The following is a 22,997-nucleotide window of genomic DNA, read 5'->3' on the forward strand; positions in this document are numbered from 1 at the left end:
TGTACTCCAGCCCGGGTGACAGAGCCAGACTCCGTCTCAAAAAAAAAAAAAAAAAAAAAAAATTTCCAGCCACGCGCCCAGCCGGGCGCGGTGGCTCAAGCCTGTAATCCCAGCACTTTGGGAGGCCAAGGCAGGTAGATCGCCTGAGGTCAGGAGTTCGAGACCAGCCTGGACAACATGGCGAAACCCTGTCTCTACTAAAAATACAAAAAATTAGCCAGGCGTGGTAGCGGGCGCCTGTTATCCCAGCTACTCAAGAGGCTGAGGCAGGAGAATCGCTTGAACCTGGGAGGCAAAGGTTGCAGTGAGCCAAGATTGCACCACTTCACTCCAGCTGGGCGATAAGTGAAACTCTGATCTCAAAAACAAAAAAAAACTTCTTGTGTTGTTTGTTTTCCCTCATCATTCCCTAATGGTTTGGTATTAAGGTTACACAGGCCTCATAAAATGAGTTTAACATTGGGATTATTTTTCCTCGTTTGTTTAGTAGAATTAACTGGTGAAACCATCTGAGCCTGGAGTTTTCTTTCTGGGAATATATATTATAGGTTCTACTTAAATAATTGGTATCAGACTATTCAGGTCTTGTATTTTTTTCCTGTACTAGTTTTAGAAGAGTTTTCTTAAGGAAATATACCAGATGAACCTGGAAAATCTTTTCACCAGAAAGCAAGGAGGCTACTGAAGACGACTTTAGTCATGTTAAACAAAAAAGGCTTGTGCTGATGCCTCTGAAGTCGTCTTACCAAAACCAAATCTCAAACCCCTAGATCTAATTATTAATTTTTAGGACATACAGGGGCAGAGGAACATGTTAAATACTACCAAAGGTGTGCAATAATTAAAATCCAAACTGTGAAACTCAATAGCACCAACCACCTAGTTAATCATTAAATTAATTTCAAGAAAAAAGAGATATGGGGAGAACTTATATGTTAAAAGACTTAAGACACGTACGAACTAATCACAATGTATTGACCTTATTTGAATACTTTTTTTTTTTCTTCTGAGACAGGGTCTCATTCTGTCACCCAGGCTGGAGTGTGGTGGCATGATCATGGCTCACTGCAGCTTTGACCTCCCAATCTCCTCTCCTGAGTAGCTGGGACCACAGTCGTGCACCACCATGCCTGACTAATTTTTGAATATTTTGTAGAGACAGGGTCTTGCTATGTTGCCCAGGCTGGTCTTGAACTCCTGAGCCCAAGTGATTCTCTTGCCTTGGCCTCCCAAAGTACTGGGCTTACAGGTGTGAGCCATGGTGCCAGGCCTGTTTCTTCTCAAATGTTAAGAAAAAAATGGCATTAGAGAAATATTTGAACACCAAATGAATCTTTGATGATGTTGCCAAGTAGATGATTTTGTTTAGGTATGATAACTGTACTAGTGTTAGTTTATTTATATTTTTGGTTTGTGTTTTAGAGATGCGGTCTTGCAATATTGCCCAGGCTAACCTCAAACTTCAGGGCTCAAGGAGTCTTCTCACTTCAGCCTCTTAAATAGCTGGGACTACAGCATAGGCCGTCGTGCCCCTGGCTCTATTATTAGTTTGTTTATTTATTTATTTATTTATTTTGAGATGGAGTCTCACTCTGTCGCCCAGGCTGGAGTGCAGTGGTGTGATCTTGGCTCACTGCAACCTCTGCCTCCCGGGTTCAAGCAATTCTCCTGCCTCAGCCTCCCGAGTAGCTGGGATTACAGGGACCTGCCACCACGCCTGGCTAATTTTTGTATTTTCAGTAGAGATGGGGTTTCACTATGTTGGCCAGGCTGGTCTCGAACTCCTGACCTCAGGCAATCCGTCCGCCTTGGCCTCCCAAAAGTGCTGGGATTACAGGCGTGAGCCACCGCGCCTGGCCCATATTATTAGTTTTTTTAAACAGTCATTATCTCCTATAGACAATTAAATACTTATGGATGAAACACAATTTCTGTCATTTGCTTGAAAATAATCTTAAGCAGAGGGAATGGGTGGGGATACAGATGAAACAAGATTAACCCTGATGTAATAATTGTTGAAGCTGAATGATGTGTACGTGGAGTTCATTTTTCTGTTGCCTTTGCTTTTGCGTGGATTTGAAATGTTCTATAATAAAATTTGTTTTTTATTTATTTATTTTTTTGAGACAGAGTTTCGCTCTTATTGCCCAGGCTGGAGTGCAATGGCACGATCTCGGCTCACTGCAACCTCTGCCTCCTGGGTTCAAGCGATTCTCCTGCTTCACCCTCCCAAGTAGGTGGGATTACAGGCAAGAGCCACCATGCCTGGCTAATGGTCTTGAACGCCTGACCTCAGATGATCCGCCTGCCTCAGCCTCCCAAAGTGCTGGGATTACAGGTGTGAGCCACTGTGCCTGGCCAACAAACTTTATTTTTTTAATAGAAGAGGACTATAAAACCTATGGGAAGCTCTGACAGCACGACTATGACTTGCTTATGTTCACTACAGGTTATCTGGCTAGGCCACTTGCTGAGAAACTCCTGATGTATCTTCAGGTCTATTCTGGTTGGATTTCTCACTGAAAACTGTCTTTTGTCTGGGAGGTGATAGCCAGACCCTCACCTTTCTGGGAGACAAGGAAAGTAGGCTGGAGGCATTGGCATTCAGAATGCTCCTTTTCCCAAATGGAATTCCTGTCCTCGAGTGTGTCTAACCCACATATCCTTTGTTTAACCTTCTTCAGAAAATAAACCTCCAATCTTCTTTGGGCTTGAGGACCTAGGACTCTGCTTGCTTCTTAAATAGCCTTTGACAGACTCTCCTCATTTTAGTCCGTTCATCCTCATTTCCAGGTGTATATGGTGCCACCATTTCTTGAGTCGTTTAAGATTCTATGATGTAAAATAGATTTGTCTTTTTTTTTTAGAAGGAGTCTCACTGTTGCCCAGAGACTGGAGTGCAGTGGTGTGATCTTGGCTAACTGCCACCTCCCCCTCTCCCTCCCCAGTAGCTGGGACTACAGGCACGCGCCACCAAGCCCAGCTAATTTTTGTATTTTTAATAGAGAGACAGGGTTTCACCGTGTTGGCCAGGCTGGTCTCAAATTGCTGATCTCAAGTGATCCTCCCATCTTGGCCACCCAAAGTGCTGGGATTACACATGTAAACCACTATGCCTGGTCAGATTTGTCCTTTACTTGCCCCCTTCAGGCTAAAATTTGGCTTTCTTAGATTCAATGTCATTACTACTTATCCATTTTTCAGTTTCCAAAATTTGTTGTTGTTTCTTCTGTCATTCTTCCTGATTATGAATGGTTTTACTGTAGCATTAGTGTAGTTCTCAGGGGTGAGCAATACCAGATACACGTAGTCAAGCTACAATCCTTACCAAGAAGTATCTTATCATCTTTCTTAAACTTAAATGAAATGGGCATTCTCTATTTCTTTTGTGAAGGTAAAGTAGAAATAATCTCATAATATCAATGTTCCCGGTAAAAATTCTGTGTTTGCATGTAGAATGTAATTAGATTTTAAAAAGTGAGTTTACCTGGTGATTTTTGTATGTAAATTATAAGTTAGACTAACTCTTGTTTGGTAACTCTTCAGAATTAGAACTACAGATAACTTAGGGTTTCAAGCAACATGTTTTATCATTCAACTATGAACCTGACCTTTGAATTTCTTTAGCATTATTCTTACCAAACTTATTACCTTAGGGCAGAATCTGTTCCAGTTGAGTATCTTCTAAATGTACAGATGTCCTGTAGCTTCTACTTGTGGACCGTAATTCTATTCTGGGATAGTTGCAGAACAAGATTAACCCACTGCTCATAAAGTAGTCCTTCAAAATTTTCAAGACGTATCTTTTTCACCAGGTAAAAGTCTAAAATTTAATAAAAAAAATACGCTCTCAAATGTTCATTTTATGTGTTTAGTAAACATCAAAAGACTTCTGGAGGTCAGGCTAGTAATTTCTTTCTTTTTTTTTTTTGAGATGGAGTCTCGCTCTGTTGCCCAGGCTGGAGTGCAGTGACATGATCTTGGCTCATTGCAACCTCCGCCTCCTGGGTTCCAGCGATTCTCCTGCCTCAGCCTCCCGAGTAGCTGGCACTACAGGTGTGCACCACCACATCTGGCTAATTTTTGTATTTTTAGTAGAGACAGGGCTTCACCATATTGGCCAGGCTGGTCTTGAATTCCTGACCTCGTGATCCTCCCTCCTCAGCCTCCCAAAGTGCTGAGATTACAGGCGTGAACCACCGCACCCGGCCCTTATCTGTGATTTCTAAACCTGTTCTCTCCCTGCCTCCCTTTTCACTTTGAATCTCAGCAATCCTGATACAATATGGAGAAGTACCATTCTAGCTTTATGTTAAAAAAATTGCTAACAATGATTGGTGTTTATAAATTAAAAACTGTTTTGTGCTGAACTGAGGTATAACTTCATGTCTGAAGGATGTGGTGCACGCATATGGGAATTGCCTAGGAAAGCCTGAGCACAGAATTTACTACTTATGTGATCCTGGGCAAGTTTGTTCATCTTTCTGTGCCTCAAATTCCTGATCTCATAGGGATGTTGTATGGATTTAAAAAGTATAAATGTGTAAATCCCTTAGAACAGTGCCTACGACACAGCAAGCACTAATAAGTGTTTATTATTATTAGGAAGTGATTGATAAACTCTTGGAAGTAAATGTGCTCACTGAAAAAATACTGAATAAGAAGGTAAAGGACAATATCTTTGGGGAATCTCACAATTAAGGGTCAGGAAATCAGGAATAACTAATATAGGCGATAGAAGGACCAGTCTACGAGGTAGGAAAAACATAAAGTAACACCAGAATTGTTATACTCAGGCACTGGTCAAAATACTGACTGCTGAGGTCTGAGAAACAGTTACTGGAGAGAGGGATTTCCTACTCCCATCAAGTTCATGGGTTCTCCATACTTGATGTTTTCTTTTCTTATGTCCAGTAAGATTTGAGCTCACTCTAAAAGCTTTTCCACACTCCTCACATTCATAAGGTTTCTCTCCAGTATGAACTCGCTTATGTCCAATCAGAGCTGAGCCCTGACGGAAGGACATGCCACACTCACTGCAGGTGTATGGCTTCTCACCAGTGTGGATTCTTTTGTGTTGCCTCAGGACTGAACTATGATGGAAGGCCATTCCGCATACCTCACATTTGTGACGCTTCTCTCCAGTGTGAATTCTTTGGTGATTGGTCAAGTTTGACTTCCCACTGAAAGCTTTCCCACACTCTAAACATTTGTAAGGTTTCTCTCCAGTGTGGATTCTCTGATGGACCGTAAGGCAGTGCCGATCTTGGAAGGTTTTCCCACAATCTCCGCACTGATAGGGCTTCTCCCCGGTGTGCTCTCGTTCATGAGCCCGGCGCTTACAGTTATGATGAAAGGCTTTCCCACACTCCTCACACCTGTAACGTTTCTCTTCAGTGTGGATCCTTCTGTGTTTGGTGAGTTCTGCCTTGATGCTGAAGTCTTTTCCACACTGGGGGCACCCATAGTGTTTCTCCCTAATATGAATTCGTTTGTGCTTGCTTAGGTCTGAGCTCCGACTGAAGGCCCTTCCACACTCGCTGCACTCATAAGGTCGTTCGCCAGTGTGGATTCTTATGTGTTTGGTGAGGTCTGAACTCCCGCTGAAGGCCTTCCCGCACTCCTCACATTCATATGGCTTCTCTCCAGTGTGGGTTCTGCCATGGATGGTAAGGGAATGCTTAAACTGGAAGGCCTTCCCACAGCAGTTACATTCGTAAGGCTTCTCTCCAGTGTGGATGAGCTGATGCATACACAGACGGTTCCTGGTCTTGAAGGCCTTTCCACAGTCCCTGCACTCGTGAGGCTTCTCCCCACTGTGGGTTTTTTTATGTCGGCAAAGAGCTGATCTACTGTTGAAAGCCTTCCCACACTGGGTGCAGTTAAAAGGTTTCTCCCCTGTGTGGATTATCTGGTGCACAGAAAGCTGATTTCTGGTCTTGAATGCTTTCCCACACTCATCACACACATGGGGTTTCTCAGCAGAATGAATCTGCTCATGGAGAATTAGATCTGAGTGCCAACTGAAGTTTTTGCCACACCTGGCACATTCATGGAGTTTCTGTGCTGTAAGAACTCTATTACACCGACTGTATTTTGAGTTTGGATTCAGGTTTTTTCTAAGCACCTTCTGGTTCTTTCTTTTTTTGCAGGTTACTTCCTCAGAGCCTTCTTTCTTTTCTCTCAGTTTCTCCCTTATAGGTGTTTTCCATTGATTCTCTAATTTGACTTCCTGAACACAAACTTCTCTAACCTCAGGATCCCGGGAATCAACTTTTAGGAGACTGTTAGATTTCATCCAGTAGGCTTCTTCATTTTCAAAAATCTGTTGTTGTGAACTTGCCTTTTCATTTTCAGGCCACATCTTATCAGTTGACACTTTAACAAGAAAATACAAATGTCAGAGGAAAGAAAATAAGTGAGATGGGAGGGGTGAAGCAATGTTAAGCTGTTTGAAGAGTAAATAACTTTTCCATGCTGGAAAAATTACTAACGTTGTGGCCGAAAGTCAGAACAGGCTGAAATGATGAAAAGTATTGAGATATTTTATTTTTTATTTTTATTTTTTTTTGAGATTGAGTCTCTCTGCCGGCCAGGCTGGAGTACAATGGTGCAATCTCAGCTCACTGCAACCTCTGCCTCCCAGATTCAAGTGATTCTCCTGCCTCAGCCTCCCGAGTAGCTGGGATTACAGGCGCCTGCCACCATGCCCGGCTGATTTCTGTATTTTTAGTAGAGACGGGGTTTCACTACATTGGCCAGGCTGGTCTCGAACTCCTGACCTTGTGATCCACCTGCCTCGGCCTCCCAAAGTGCTGGCATTACAGGTGTGTGTCACCGCACCCGGCCCTGAAATATTTTAAACTCAGCACACTTTATAAAAAATCCTTAAAAACCTACTCCTCCTCTATAGTCTCTTAGTTTAGTGAGTATAAACTCTATATACCTAGTCATGTAAGCCACAAAACGAAATAATCTTCAATTCTGTCTCCCTCATATTTACCCAGCTAACATTTTACAAATTCTACCTGTGAAGAGAGTTACAGAGGAGGTGTTGAAATGCTGATGCAGTCCCTTTTCAAGGAACTGTCTGCTTTCCTCCCAAGGGTGGGCCCTGGAGAGTCATATTTCTGTTATGTGACTCAGCACATCTGGTTGGGACAGATTAGATCTGCACAATACCTGACCCAAACCAGGCCAGATTCTCTCATCCTGGACTTTAGAATTGTGATCTGAAGGCAGGTAAGGCCAGCTCTAAGAGTAGCTCAGTCTTTAGCACTTAAATTTGAGAACTAGTGGTAGTGGGATGGTATTTGGTACAGACGAGGGAATGTTCTGCCATCTGGTCCGAGAAGCAGAGAGGTCAATTTGCCTAGAAAGAAGAATGAAGCTGACTCACAAAGATGCAGGGAATACAGTTGGAAAGAGGGCCCTGATGGTTTCGAGTCTCTTCTAGGTCCTGACACATACCTGCCCTTAGGTCCCATGACACATCCTGAATAATAAATAAATTCGTGTTTTTCTGCTTAAGCTAGCTTGGGTTAATTTCTATTGCTGGCAACCAAAGACTCCAAATACATCTTGTTAATATTATCTCTGAACTCTATCTCTTCCTCTTTATTTCCACTGCCAGGGCATTCTCACTCACTAATTGCTATATCCCTCAAACATCCTTTAGCCTGAATCCCTTCTAATCCATCCTCTACACTGCTTCCAGATTATTCTTTCTGAAAATCAAGTCTAATCATGTCACTTTTTAGCTTAAAATACTTCTATGGCACTCCACAGTTAACCAGACAGGAAGAACGTAAAGCATATGTCAAGAGTCCTGGCTCTAGAGTGAGACTGCCTAGGTTCAAATCCTAGTATGACACTTAATAACTCTTAATACCTGTGTGAACTTGGGAGGACGCCTTCACTTCTCCTTTGCCTCAGTTGCTTTATCTATAAAATGAGCTCTAGGCTACCTATGATAATTAAATGAGTTAATGTTTGTAAAGCACACGCCACACTGAAGTACTTTAATCAATATTAGCTGTTATTATAAGTTCAAGTTTTGCAGTTTAAATTCCTGGAGAAAACTCCCAAAAAACAGACATCATATCATGATCTTGCCCCTTTCTACTACTTATGAACTTCCCCAAAGCTATTCTAAGTCCCTTGCTCTACTCATACCGAACAATTCACAGTTCATATTCTTTTATTCCTCAGTGCTTTCTCACACGTTATTCCTTCTGCGTAGAATGCCTCTCACCTGTCTCAATTTATGAGTACTGGAGTAACTGATACACAGAAGGGTGATAAATATTCTGCGCTTTTTTTCTTTTGAGGTGGAGTCTCACTCTGTGCCCCCGGGTTGGAGTGCAGTGGTGTGATCTCGGCTCTGTCTCCTAGGTTCAAATGATTCTCCTGCCTCAGACCCCCCAAGTAGCTGGGATTACACCCAGCACGCACCACCACATCCAGCTAATTTTTGTATTTTCAGTAGAGATGGGGTTTCACCATATTGGCCAGGCTGGTCTCAAACTCCTGACCTCAGGTGATCTGCCCATCTCGGCCTCCCAAAGTGCTGGGATTACAGGCGTAAGCCACCGTGCCCAGCCTCTGAGTTTGTTTTGAAGGCCAAATTGCAAAAATTTATTAGATAGGTTGCAAAGAACCAATTAGATAATGACAGAATAACTGCCCAAATAGTTTGTCATTGTTTCAATTTTCTTTTCCTTAAGTTTCCTAAATGGGTTTCCTTTCTGGGCCCTTTGGGCTGGACGATCCACCGAGAATGTTCCATAACCATCATGTCACATGAAAATCAAAGGGAACTGAAAGTTTCTCTATTACTCACCTGGGTAGGAGCAGCTTAGGGACTCCTTGTCCTGTGGATCCTGCACACAGGGCTCTACTCCTCGCTCCAGATGAGAGATTAAAGGAGGTTTAGGAAATGGAAATCCTGGTTGCAGAGAAGAAATAAGTGTGTAGAGTAACATATAACTTAATGCTTAGCCCTGATCCTTCTGTTTGCATATGGAAACAGGAAATAAATGTTAATTTAGAGAAAAGGGGTTTTCAGGGGTCTAGTAACATGTAAAAGAACATGTTTGGGGACTTTCTCGGAAAAGTCACACTCAGAAGGAAAGAGAAGGTTCTGGGAAACAGTCATTTGGGCATGCTTTCCTGTCTTTTATTTTATTTTGTTTTTGTTTAGGAGAATGGGAATCTGTATAGGAAGACTATCAGTTTCAGGCACCTAGAAGGCAGTTCATGACTAGGAGTGGAATACAGAACACCTCATAAAAAAATGAGAGGCTTGAGGAAGCAAGAACCCAGGGAAAACAGAAGCTAAGTGTCTCCTTTTCACTCAGGCAGACTCTCATTCCAAATCAAAAAACAGCAGCTAGGTTAGCCAAAAATTATCTTGCTATGTAACAGAGGCAACTCAAAACTCTTAATTTTTGGGCAAGATCCTGATGATAAAGAATAGGGACTCTGACTTTCAATATGAGACCTCATATACATCAATAAATAAAGCAATTAAATAATAAAAAAGAAGGTAGAAAGCATTAAGTCAAGTGCAGGGAAGGTCCTTACCAAGTGATACCATGTTCCTATAATTTTCCAACATCACATGCTTATAGAGATGCCTTTGAGCGTAGGTCAGACTCTGCCACTCCCTGTTAGTGAAGTTCACAGCTACATCCTCGAATGTCACTGACTCCTGAAATAATATGCTTCTGTTATCCTGGAGAAAACACCATAGTTTCCTCAGGAAACAGAGGCAGAAGAAAGGAATTTGCAAGAAGGAGGTTTATAGATGTGAAAGGCTCTTCTCTTTTGTTGGATATTTATAAATGAGATGAAAGGGAGCATGGGGTTTTGATAGCAAAAAATAATGAAAGAGAAAACAACCCACAAGTGGTTTATCATGCAACAAAATGTTCCTTATGAGAGGGAGAACCTTGATTTAGGAGTTGCACAGCCAGAGAACGCAGTGAAAATAAGGCCATATTTTGGAGGTAGTGATGTATTTTCAAAGAGGAGGAAAAGGGCCTCAGCTCACTTGGGCCTGGCTCATCAGTGTGATATCTGCTTGTAGCAGGTTTCCTTGGCTTCCATCTTTAGTGAAGGCAGGATACTGAGCAGGTAATAGAGCTGAGGGAAGATAAGTAAGCCAAGAGTCAATTTAGCACAGTATTACTCCTGCATTCATCTTCTCTTCCTCAAATGTAGAAGCTTCTGCAGCTCTAACCTAGGGTTTTAGGCTACTGCCTTACAGTTTCCTTCCTCTTCATTATTTTTCTAGTCTCAGCTTCCAGTGTTGGGCATCTTCCAGTGTTGGGCATCAGGCCCTGGCACAGCAGCCAAGACAGCTCTTGGAAGTGCACTCTCCTCCTCTCTCACCTACTATGTTTTCCTGTGCTCTCTGCCCTGGAATAAACTTTCCCCCTCACCAAACATCTGGTAAAAAGGCCCAAATCACTTACTCCCTGGTTTTGAATAACCCTTCTTCCTGTATTTGAATACTAAAGTCATTTCTTCCAAAATACTTGGGGTAGAAGGAGAGTGAAAGAGTGTGTGTGTGTGTGCGTATGTGTTGAACAAAAGCATCCAGAGATGCTTACTTCTTCTGGTAACTTAATGGCTGGTCTACCTCCAGTAGTTTGTTACAAATTTTTTTCCTTACACTTATTAGAGAAGGACCATTCTTCCCGATTTTGCACCTCTTTCCTACTAATTCCCTAGTACCAAGCTATCTTCCCTACATCAATATAGTATAGCACACACAGCATTTTAAAATGCAAAATAAACTTTATTAAGAATGTCCAAGTGTTCAGGTATAATCCATATGATTGGGTGAGAAGTAGTTTTTATTTATTTATTTTTTTTTTGAGACTTCGTCTTACTCTGTCGCCCAGGCTGGAGTGCAGTGGCACCATCTCGCCTCCCTGCAAGCTCCACCTCCTGGCTTCACGCCATTCTCCTGCCTCAGCCTCCCAAGTAGCTGGGACTACAGGCACCCACTACCACTCCTCGCTAATTTTTTGTATTTTTAGTAGAGACGGGGTTTCACCGTGTTAGCCAGGATGGTCTCAATCTGCTGCCTTCATGATCTGCCCACCTTGGCCTCCCAGAGTGCTGGGATTACAGGCGTGAGCCGCCATGCCCGGCTGAGAAGTAGATTCATATTACTAATTAATAGGGCCTGACTTTATTCCTTGCAGGGCAGCTCAATCTTTCTGTAGCTTCAATGTTTAAGGTGCCTTATTTTTCTTGATAGTTTATCAACACATCCCCAAGTCCAAATCTGAATAATTGCTTTCTGCTATTAAGACACCAGCAGGGTCAAAGTAATCCATTGGTAAGATTTTAGGATCACCCTTTGGCTTTAGACCTTCGAGACTATCATTTCATTTCTACCAAAACCCGATTTTAGAACCAAGCTGATTTCTTTTCACTGAAATTGCCCAAGAAGACTCTTCTTTAGTTTCAGCTACTTACAACTTTTGACCAAGACCAAGGCTGCATCTCAGTCGTGGTGGTTCCATACAGTTTTTTCTCTGTCTCACTTTAAAAGCTCCGAGTTCCTTTATAACTGTCTCAAAAAGTCTAAACTCACCTGGATGGCACACAACTCACAGAAGACACATGTTTGTGCCTTGTTAATGTTACATAACAGTTATTTTCCTTATAACATTAATACACTTAAAGCTCTCAATTGGATGTTTTCAACCATTATTTTATTATGAATATTTTCAAGTACATAGAAAAATTGAAAAAATTATATAGTAAATATCCATATACCAATCACTTACATTCCAGAATTTACGTTCTGCGGTATTTGCTTTATCACATACTTATCCATTTATCTATTCCTCTACCTGTTCATTAATGTATTTTATTTTTTGAATAATTTCAAAGTATGTCGAAAGCATCAGTACACTTTACCCCTAAACACTTTAACATATATATCATTAACTGGAAGTTCAATATTTGTTTACGTTCTTTTTTGAGGTAAAATTTGCATATAATGAAATGCACATGTCTTAAATGTACCCTTGGAGAAACTCTGACAAAAGCATACCCCTATGTAACTCATTCTCCTCCATATACGTCCCTGCTGGTTTTTACCGTATCTTCTTCACAACTGGGAAAGGCTGTCACTCATAGTGATTCATAAGCTTTATTTTTTAGCTTTAGCTTTAGAAATTGAAAGGTTAGTTATTCCTCTTAAAAGTGAATTTAGGAAACAGGCTACATGAAAAAACAACATAAAACTTTTTGTTAGAGCACTATACAGATATTTTGTGGGATGAGATTAATACATTTGTATTGTATTATATGATAGGTGGCTATAGAATTTCTGATCCTGAAAATCTACCACAGCAGATTTCAAGATCTTTTTTTTTTTTTTTTTTTTTTTTTTTTTTTTTTTTTTTTTTTTTTTTTTTTGAGACGGAGTCTCGCGCTGTCGCCCAGGCTGGAGTGCAGTGGCCGGATCTCAGCTCACTGCAAGCTCCGCCTCTCGGGTTTACACCATTCTCCTGCCTCAGCCTCCCAAGTAGCTGGGACTACAGGCGCCCGCCAACTCGCCCGGCTAGTTTTTTGTATTTTTTAGTAGAGACGGGGTTTCGCCGTGTTAGCTAGGTTGGTCTCGATCTCCTGACCTCACGATCCACCCGTCTCGGCCTCCCAAAGTGCTGGGATTACAGGCTTGAGCCACCGCGCCCGGCCTCAAGATCTTTTGAGAAAAAAAGGACTGGGAGACTCGTGCATCCGAGTTTAGCAATAGCTATTATTTTCTATTTCTAAATTTATAAAAAAGTTATGTTCCATATTATTAATTCTCATTTGTGATCCCTTGTACAGCAGAATTTCAGGATTCCTCCTCTGGATGTTTCAACAATATATCTAGAAACACATTTTATTTTTATTTTTTGCAGGTAACATATACTAAAAAGCTTACTTTTGAATGTGCTACTCCTCTGTCCAAAAGTCTGTGCCTTTCTGGGTCTGATTTTATGACTCCTGAATTGCTGTATACCATCTCCTAGGTTGCACCTCCAACAGCATTTTTTTTTTTTTTTTTTTTTTGAGACAGAGTCTCACTCTGTTGCCCAGGCTTGGGTGTAGTGGCATGATCTGAGCTCACTGCAACCTCTGCCTCCTGGGTTCAAGTGATTCTTCTGCCTCAGCCTCCTGAGTAACTGGGGTTACAGATGCATGCCACCACGCCTGGCTAATTTTTGTATTTTTAGTAGAGATGGGGTTTCATCATATTGGCTAGGCTGGTCATGAACTCCTGACCTCAAGTGATCCACCCACCCAGGCCTCCCAAAGTGCTAGGATTACAGGCATGAGTCACCGCGCCTGGCCCACCATCAGCTTTTATACAAATCTTAACCACTTTTCCTCCTCACATAAGCCACCAAAGAGCACAAGGCTTCAATGGGAAAACTTTTGCTTCCTCTTTTGTCACTGCTTTATTTTATATTTCGGAGATATCTACACATCATTTAAAAGTATCAGGGCTCCAAAAAGGTCTGCAGAAATAAAATTGTATATATTCAAATTTTATATGTTGGCAAAATTATGCTTGGGTAGGAATTACTGAATTATACCACAAGTTTTACAAGTGTAAAATATTATATGCGAATATTTACCATATATCTCAAGTTATACAAATAGTAAATGACTGCACTGAGTCTCTCTGATAAATTGCTTTATAGAATCTTTTATAAATTGATTTTTTTTGAAATTTAAGATACAGACAAAAACTGAATATTTAGTTCCTCTAAGATATTGATCCAAGCCTAGTATAGAAACGAAATAAGACTTTCTATAAATGCTCATTAATGAACAGATTTTTGGGCCCCAGTGTGGCATTTTCCACCCACTCTGTGTCCTTACTCCCTTCTCAGCTGCCATGACTCCTGCCACAATCTCCTGTGTACCTCACCTCTTTCCTGAGGGAGCTGGGTATCCTGGGGGGTCCAAAGCAGCTGGCTTGGTGGTCCTGAACTCTCATCTGACAGCACAACCTATTGCAAGGCATAGAATGAATTCAGGGAAGTTATGAAGGTGAGAAAAACACATAGGAAGATGCAAGCAACCATACAGGTCTATCCATGGAAATTGTCTCCCAGAAATACCAAAAGAGGGAAGAAAATAATGGACTCAGTTCCTAATATCTTATGAAAATTAGAAATGGCATCTACAACTACAAAGCTTTAATGATCACCAAGTCAAGCAGGAAAAACAGTATCGAGGAGGAGATACCTCCAACAGTATCTAGAGTCAGACACACCACCACTCACATTGCTTTCCTTCTTTCTTGGACTCACTTCTCCTTCTTCCTCCTTGTGACGTATCACAGACCCTCCTCTTCTTACCTTCTGCATCTTTTTACCCAGGTTTCTTTAACAGTCTTCCACTGCTGTCCTGGTTTCTTCCTACTGGTCAGATCCAGTTCTCAAACAAGCTGTGAAGTGGCTCCAGTTGATGCCAGCCTCCTTTGGAGAACACATATTTTGGTGGTGCCAGCCAAAGGGCCCTTCTGACCCACAGGGCAGCTGCTGTTTGGCTTAATGTGTCAAACACTGCCCTGGATTTGGGTTTCATTAGCAACACTAAACCAGCTGTGATCTCACTTCTTGTTTCCTTGCATATTTGGTGAAGGGAAAAGAGGAATGTGACCACAGAAAAAAACAGGGAGTCACTGAGAACCTGAGGCAGGAAGACAAACTGAAAATGTGAACACATCTAGAATACAATCTCTATTGCTACCACCTTTTTCTGAGCCACCGTCACCTGCTGTCTCCCCTCCTTTCCATTACTGTGGTAGCCTTCTAACTGGTCTCCTTTCTTCAATCCTTGCCTTCCTCCTGTCTTTCTTAATAGAGCAGTCCGAGTGGTCCGTTTACAACTTGAGTTGGATCATTTAATCTTTCTGCTGAAAACTCTCCAGTGGCTCAACCTTACTTAGAATAAAAGCTGAAGTTCTTACAGAGGTATACAAGGCCCTATTGAATGTGCCCACTACTTCTAACTTCCTTTCCTGCTCACTCAAAATAAAAGCTGAAGTCTTAAGAGTGGCACACAAGTCTACAGGATGTGATTCTCAACACGTTCTACTCTTCTCCCACTCCCTCAATTTTCTTCAGCCACACCGACCTTCCTTCTCTTCCATCTTAGGGCCTTTCCATTGGCTGCTCCCTTCACCTCAAGCGATCTCCACGGCTAATAATCTTGCCTCCTTCAAGTGTTTTCTTATATGTCATCTTCCCAAGGAGGTCTACTCTAAATACCTTATTTAAGATTGCAACTTATCCCCTCCTTCCAATCCTGACGTGCCTTACCTTGCTTTACATGAATTCTTCTTTTCTCTATAGCGCTTTATCACTTTCCAATATGGTGCATAAGTTGCTTATTAATATATACACTGTTTATGGTCGTTCTACCCTCGCTAAAATGTAGGCTTTTAGGCTCCGTGAGGGCAGGAATTTTTGTCCTCTTGTTCACTGTTGTATTCTCAATGCCTAAAACAGCGCTTGCAATAGTATGTGCTGGATTAAAAATTAGCTGACTGAATGAATATATGAATGGGTGCTGTAGAGAAGAATAAAAAGAATGGGTCAGGGGGTGACAAGAGCAAAACTCCGTCTCAGAAAAACAAAAACGAACAAACAAAAAACCAGAATGGGTCAGGGGCCCCTGGGAACAAGAGGAGGGGAGGAGGTAGGGCAGACAGGCGGGACAAGCTCATTTTGGGGAATGGCTTCGAGGGAGGAAACTGCAGTAGACCCCCCTCCTCAAATCTGGCCCCAAAGCCCCGCCCCTGCCTGCAACCCCAGGGGCCCGGGTATTTAGGTGAGGGGGGCGGCGGCGCCAGACTCCTCTCATCTGCAAATCCCGACCCACGCCGGCCGAAAGCACAGACCTTCCCGCAGATACTCTCCCCAAGAAATGAGAAACAGAACTATACAGAAGCTCCACTTCCTAGTCCGCCAATTATCATTTCCGGTGATTTTCTAGGAAAGGCATCAACTCTCTGGTCTAGGCGTTCCCTCAAACTCTCCGCCCTTCTCGTCGCGGCTCAGCCTTCTAGGAGTTCTCGTGCGTTTATGGCGGGTGCAAAGGGGGTGCAGAAATGTTGCACTTTTGCCCCATTTTTCCCATGTAGAGGAACCTCTAGATAGGAATGGACAGAAGTTTTGTGACAAATATATGAAAAAGTTACTTTTAAATATTAACTAAGAAGACAAATAATTGAATTTTTTTCAAAAGCAAAGATTAAGCCTATGCAGAAGTCGAAAGAAAAGTATAATTAACCCGCATATACCCATCATTTACATTTAAAAATACATAAAATTCTGCCACACTTGTTTCATCCATCTCCTTTTTTTTTTTTTTTTTTTTGAGACTGGGTCTCGCTCTGTCGCCCGGGCTGGAGTGCAGTGGCCGGATCTCAGCTCACTGCAAGCTCCGCCTCCCGGGTTTACGCCATTCTCCTGCCTCAGCCTCCCGAGTAGCTGGGACTACAGGCGCCCGCCACCTCGCCCGGGTAGTCTTTTTGTATTTTTTTTAGTAGAGACGGGGTTTCACCGTGTTAGCCAGGATGGTCTCGATTTCCTGACCTCGTGATCCGCCCGTCTCGGCCTCCCAAAGTGCTGGGATTACAGGCTTGAGCCACCGCGTCCGGCCACATCTCCATTTTTTTTATTGCTGAAACGTTTTAAAGCAAACCCCAAATATGTTACTTTCAACTTCATTATGCATTTCTTTTAGAAAGGATATTTTCCTACAGAATCACAATACTATTATCCCATTTAACAAACTAATTCCTGGTTATCATCTAATACCAAGTCCATATTATATTTCCCTAAATATATACATATGCTTCTTACATTTGTTTTCTTTTTCATTCAAGATCTAAAGTCCATATGTTTAATTTGGGCATGTGTCTTAATTCTTTAAAAATTCACATCTGAATTAGTTCCTCCTTCCATCCTTCTCTTCCCCTGCCCCTCATATAGTCAACTAATTGAACACATTGGGACATTGTCCTAAATGTTCTACATGCTGGCTTTGTCTATTTGTGTCCCCATTTTATTAGTTTCTCTAGCCTTATATGTCCTGTAAAACTTGATGTTACCTCTAAAGGTTTGATTACAGTTAGTTAGGTTTAACTTTGTTGGTAAGAATCCTTAGGTGGTGCTATATACTTTTTGCCATACATCAGGGAGCATATAATGTTTTTGATGCTAAGATTGACCAATGGGTTTAATACGTGATAGCTGAATCCCTCAATGTAAACTTTCCCACTGGTTTTTAATCTGATAGATTCAGCCACTGATGATTTTTGCCAAAAGCAACCATTTCAATAGAGGTTGTAAAACTGTAGTTTTTCTAATTCAATAAGTTTTTCACATTTATTAGTTAGAATTCCTGTATAAAGAAAAACTTTCATTCATCACTTTAACAACTCAGGGCTATTTGGTTATCCTGAAATGTAGTTTGTACAGGAAAGACAGACTGTTTAATTTTCAACATAATTGCCAATTTTCAGAAAAAGCAGTTGTGCCTTAGGTGCCATCAATGGTAACCATCTTACAATGTGATAGCCATCCTACAAAATGCCTGGCTGGGCCCTACTGTCCAGCATTCACATCCTTGTGTAGCCCCCTTCCACATTGTACCAGGGTTGGTTTGTGTGACTGGATGATCTGGTAAAAGTGATGCTATGTTTTTTTTTAATTTGTTTTGTTTTTTGAGACAGAGTCTTGTTCTGTTGCCCCGGCTGCAGTGCAGTGGTGTGATCTTGGCTCACTAAAATCTCCACTTCCCGGGTTTAAGTGAGTCTCCTGCCTCAGTTTCCCAAATAGCTGGGACTACAGGCATGCACCAGCATGCCTAGCTTATTTTTATATTTTTAGTAGAGATGGGGTTTCACCATGTTGACCAGGCTGGTCTTAAGCTCCTGGTCTCAAGTGATCTGCCTGTCTTGGCCTCCCAAAGTGCTGGGATTACAGGCATGAGCCACCGCACCTGGCCGATGCTCCAATATTAGGTTATAAAATAATCTATGACTTCTGTTTTGGTCTCTTTCTCTTTCTTAGATCACACACCCATGAGAAAGCCAAATGCCATGTTGTAAGGAGAGGCCCATGTGGTGAGGAACTGAAGCCTCCTGCCAGCAGCCACATGAGTGAGTTTGGAAGTGGATCTTTCTGTGTTAGTAAAGCCTTCAGATGACTGCAGTCCGGAATGAAGTCTTGGGTGCAACCTTAGGATATACGCAGAACCACCAGCCAAGCTGCTCCCAGACTCTGGTCTGCAGAAACAGGGGAATGGTTTTGAGTGAGGAAACTGCAACCAATGTTTGGTTCTAAGTTTTAGGATAGTGCATCAGTTGATAACTAATGCAGAATTTTGTTTTCTCTTTTTGCACATCTTTAATGTACAATCTTTTTGTGCAACTAATGCAAAATTTTGTTTTCTCTTTTTGTGCACATCAAGTGTTCTGCATCAGTTGATAACTAATGCAAAGTTTTGTTTTCTCTTTTTGCATATCAGTATGAACACATGGATTTAAAAAAGTACATTCAATGAGTCTCAATCAATTGCAGTCGTTATTCTTTTTAATGTTCAAATTATTTCATCTTTGATCAGTGGGAGTCCCTTTATTTTATCTCCTGTATCCTTTTCATCCAACTTTAAGTGTCTTTGCTTTTTTCCTTTATGGCAAGATAAATGTTTCAGACACATGTCGTACATTTCCTGCCTCAGACCTGGAATCAGCCATTTTTCCAAGGTGTTCTGGTGCTTTCAATGCAGGCAACGATTGCATACCTTTGTGAATAGTCATGGTTAGCTACTTTAAAAATGTATCAAAATGAAATAAAATTTGCTTAAGTATGAGATTAAATCGAGGCTACCCCACTCACAATATGTGTGTATCGTACCTTAGACACACCCTAGTTTGTCTATCTACAAAATAGGTCCAGTGTAAATACCTAAATTTCAGAGCTGTTATAAGGATAAATTATATGGAAATATAATGTGTTAAGTTATGGAAATCACTTAACACAATGCCTGGCATCAAATTTCGTGATCAGAATAATTGCAAACCTGGAAGATACTATAATGGTAATGAGGCACACTTTCTTCATTTTACACTTGAGAAAATTGAGGCCCAAGAGATTAAAAACTTGCTTGAACATACAAAGGAGGATAAAATTAGAAGAGAATCTAATGACTTCACACTCTTGGATCTCATACCTAGGCTACTTTGGATATAAATGCAGCCTTTCCAGCCCAGTCGGGTCTTGTTTATTCAAAGATAAAGGAGGTAAGAAAACACTTGGCCCAGTACTAATAAAGTGGTGTTATGGGAAGCGCAACAACTTTATATTGAGAAGATTTGGTTCCTGATTCTGCAACTTGTTAGCTATGACACTGTGAGCAAGTTACTTAATTTCTCTGTGTCTTAATTGCTGCATCTGTAAAATAGTGAAAACAAATCCCTTATGCACAAGTTCATTGTGAGAGGGTTAATATACACATATTGTATATGAAAATGCTTGACCATATTACTTGCTGAATAAAAATCATTATACAAAAATAATTTCTTCAATTCCCCAATTTTATAAATTTTTTTTCTCATCTAGTGGAAATTGGCATTTTAAGTAGAATGATCCCTAAGGATACTAAGTCTATAATTTTGTAAATGACTTCAGTGAATACTGTGCAAAGGCACTGTGCAGGGAGCTACAGGAGAGATGCTATGCATGATCATCTACCCTCCAGGCTAACTGGGTACAGTCTTTCTTTCCAATGTTAATCTACTTAACAGTAATAATGTCCAGTTCACATATTTTTGTGTGATACATTCATGAAAGACTGCTATATCTTTGCTGTTATAAAGATACTTCCACAGTAGACCCTTAGCGTATACTTTAATAATCTTGTTCGATTGACAGACATTTATTTACACTATTTGTTCTTGGCTAACCACAATCGCTCGTAAAATATCTCCTAAAATAATTAATACTGGAATTTTGCCAAGGATCCGTGTCAAATTTTTCATCCTGTTAATTCCACAGTCCACCTTCTTACTTTTTGAAAATTTGGATATTTGTCAGACTTGGGCATTTGTTGCACTGCTCAAAAATGGACTTCAGGGATCCTGTGGCCAATCCTCCTGAACTTTAGGATGCTTTAAGCTGGGCATGAAAACTTGTAGTTACTCTTTTACTATCTTCCTTATGTAAATGTTTGTCCTACTATTCTCAACTTGAAGGTCATGACACTTGATGGAGATATGAAAGCCTGATTAAGTAATTCTATGGCCCTTCTGCCATCTGTCAAAATTACAAAACTCATTTCCTGGGGCTTTTGAAAAAAAAAAAACAGCAAATAATTCAGGCATATTAAAGAGTAATATAAAGAACACTCAACATCTAGCTTAAGACATAGAAGATTATACACACAATTAAATCACCGTGTCTACTCCTCACCAATTCCTTCCCTCTTCCTTCCCAGGTTAACTACTATCTTGATTTTGATGTTATTATTCCCATGCATGTTTACATATTTTTAGTATGTATGTGGGTAGCCACAAATATTATATAGTGTAATTTACATATTTTACAAATTTTATACAAATAGTTTCACTTTGTACATATCCTTTGAGCTCTAAAGACTTGATTTCATTTTGGTTCAATATTTTTGGCAAGAATACATTATAGGGGTTACTATGTAATTTGTACTCAACTTTATGGTTTTGAGATTTATCCTTCATAAAAAACGTGGCTCTAGCTCATTCATTTTAACTGCCATAGATAGGTCTTTCCATTTTCCTTCCAATAGTCTTTTTAATTAACCTGATTGTTTTTCAGTTCAACTCAGAACTTGCTAGTAAGTATTTTTTTTGTCTTTGATACTTCATTTAAAAAATATTGGCAATCTTTTTGAAATAATTGTTTTCTTGGAATTTTCCCTTCTAAAAGGGTAATTTCCCATAATTTTTGGTAGAAAGTTTACATTCTAATGTGGGAAAGAACAATCTAAAAAGTACACAGAGGAAACTTAAATGCATATTATTAAGGGAAAGAAGCCAATTTGAAAAGGCTACATTCTGTATGATTTCAAGTGTATGACATTCTGGAAAAGGCAAAACTATGGAGACAGTAAAAAGATCATGTATGTAGCATCTTAAACAAGGAAAAAAAGATCAGTGGTTGCCAGGGGTTGGAAGGGGAGAAGGATGACCAGGCCGAGCACAAGGAGATTTTTAGGGCACTGAAAGTGAAAATATGATTATGTAATGGTAGATACATGTCACTATACATTTGTCCAGACTCCAGGTGATTGTCAATGTAGGTTCACCCCTCTGGTTGGGGATGCTGAGAGTGAGAGAGCTATACATGTATGGGAGCAAGACATATGGTACATCTCTGTACTTTCAGCTCAATTTTGCTGTGAACCTAAAACGGCTCTAAAAGATAAAGTCTAGTTAAAAAATATTTATTACTTCCCCAAACTTTTAAATATGTCTTTTGTGTTTAACCTTATTACTTACATATATGGAACACTTTTCTGTTCAAGGTTTTGCTCATAATCATTATATTGAAACATAACATGATAAAAATATATTATAGAAAAATACCATACATTGGAAATATATTTTTGAAAATACAGGATACATTACTTATGACGTATGCTCGTTGGCCTTCATGACTAAAAGTTATAGCACACTTAAATGTATATAACTCATGGTTCTTTTTAAAATAAAGCTACTGAGAAGAACCAAATGGTGATATATCAGGAAAAACTGCTTTGCGTCAATTCTTTTCAGACTCATTTCAATTCACTCATTCAACAAATATTTCTAAAAGCAACTGTTCTAAGAGTTTGTAATAACGGTTAAAGATCTCTGCCCCTTGGAGTTTACATTCAAGTAATTCTAATTAACTCGTGCTTTCTTTTTCTTTGTTTTTCTCTTTGTACACTGAAGAGGATAAATTTCATATTTAAGCTGGTCTGTTCCCCCAAAATGATAACAGTCCAACATTGGCCAAGCTGATTCAGACAGCACAGCTTCCCGGGCTCTGCGGGGCTGGACCAAAGAGAATAGTCCTCCCCTGTCCTAGAAGAGCGAAGCACGTGTTACCATGGAGGCTGCGCAATGGAAAAACGTTCGGTTTTTTGTTTCTTAGCCTCGTATGGGGTAGTGTTTCCCTCGACTTCGCCTGGGGAGAAGGGGGCGGGAGGGCTTTGGGATATACTTTGGCCACACAGCCGGGAACCTGAGGCTGCGGGGCAGGTCCGCGTGGCGGCGTCGCATCCGGGCGTGGAAGCCCGTTTGCTGGAGCTCTGGGGCGGGGCGGGGCGGGGAGGTGGGTAGAGCAGGTCCTGCCGGCAGAGGCATCTTATTTTTAACCTCTTCTCGGCTGTTTTTCTCTCCTCCATTTGCTCCTCCTCCTTTAAGCCATCCTTTAATATTTGGTAAACATTTGAATAGAGCGCGCTTATTCTGGGTCAGGTGTCGTTTTAAATGCTTTATGTGTGTCAACTCATTTAATGCTCAAACAATCCAATGGGGTAGGTATTATCATTATGCCAATTTTTAGATAGGCAACCTGAGGCCTGGAAAAGATGATAAACTTGCCCACAGTGTCACAGCTGGTGAGTTGAGGATGGGACACCCCGGCAGTGTGGTGCCCGCATCTGTGCCTTTTTTTTTTTTTTTTGAGACGGAGTTTCACTCTTGTTGCCCAGGCTGGAGTGCAATGGCGCGATCTCGGCTCACTGCAACCTCCGCCTCCCGGGTTCAAGCAATTCTCCCGCCTCGTGTACCTGGGATTACCGGCATGCGCCACCGTGCCCGGCTAATTTTGTATTTTTGGTAGAGACAGGGTTTCTTCATGTTGGTCAGCTGGTCTCGAATTCCCGACCTCAGGTGATCCTCCCGCTTCGGCCTCCCAAAGTGCTGGGATTATAGG

General features: G+C 41.1%; 1 protein-coding gene across 4 annotated transcripts; it reads right to left on the bottom strand.

The window, feature by feature from the left end:
• Window positions 1–4,772: 4,772 nt before the first annotated feature.
• Window positions 4,773–15,976, bottom strand: ZNF311 (zinc finger protein 311). Of its 4 annotated transcripts, none has more exons than XM_010377259.2 (8): window positions 15,932–15,976; window positions 15,351–15,600; window positions 14,385–14,504; window positions 13,952–14,033; window positions 10,055–10,146; window positions 9,586–9,712; window positions 8,843–8,947; window positions 4,773–6,378 (listed from the first exon to the last, which is right to left on the bottom strand). In XM_010377259.2, exons 3-8 carry the CDS (start codon window positions 14,391–14,393, stop codon window positions 4,793–4,795), a joined length of 2,001 nt encoding a protein of 666 aa, XP_010375561.1. In that variant the 5' UTR covers window positions 14,394–14,504; window positions 15,351–15,600; window positions 15,932–15,976; the 3' UTR covers window positions 4,773–4,792. The 4 variants fall into 4 exon arrangements, with proteins under 4 accessions (XP_010375561.1, XP_030784956.1, XP_010375563.1 ...); XM_030929096.1 differs by having other exon boundaries at window positions 9,586–9,736; window positions 14,300–14,504; XM_010377261.2 differs by lacking the exon at window positions 13,952–14,033 and having other exon boundaries at window positions 10,055–10,060; window positions 14,333–14,504.
• Between the last annotated feature and the right edge of the window lie 7,021 nt (window positions 15,977–22,997).

This window comes from Rhinopithecus roxellana, chromosome 4, assembly GCF_007565055.1.
Source record: "Rhinopithecus roxellana isolate Shanxi Qingling chromosome 4, ASM756505v1, whole genome shotgun sequence".
Lineage (NCBI taxonomy): Eukaryota > Metazoa > Chordata > Mammalia > Primates > Cercopithecidae > Rhinopithecus > Rhinopithecus roxellana.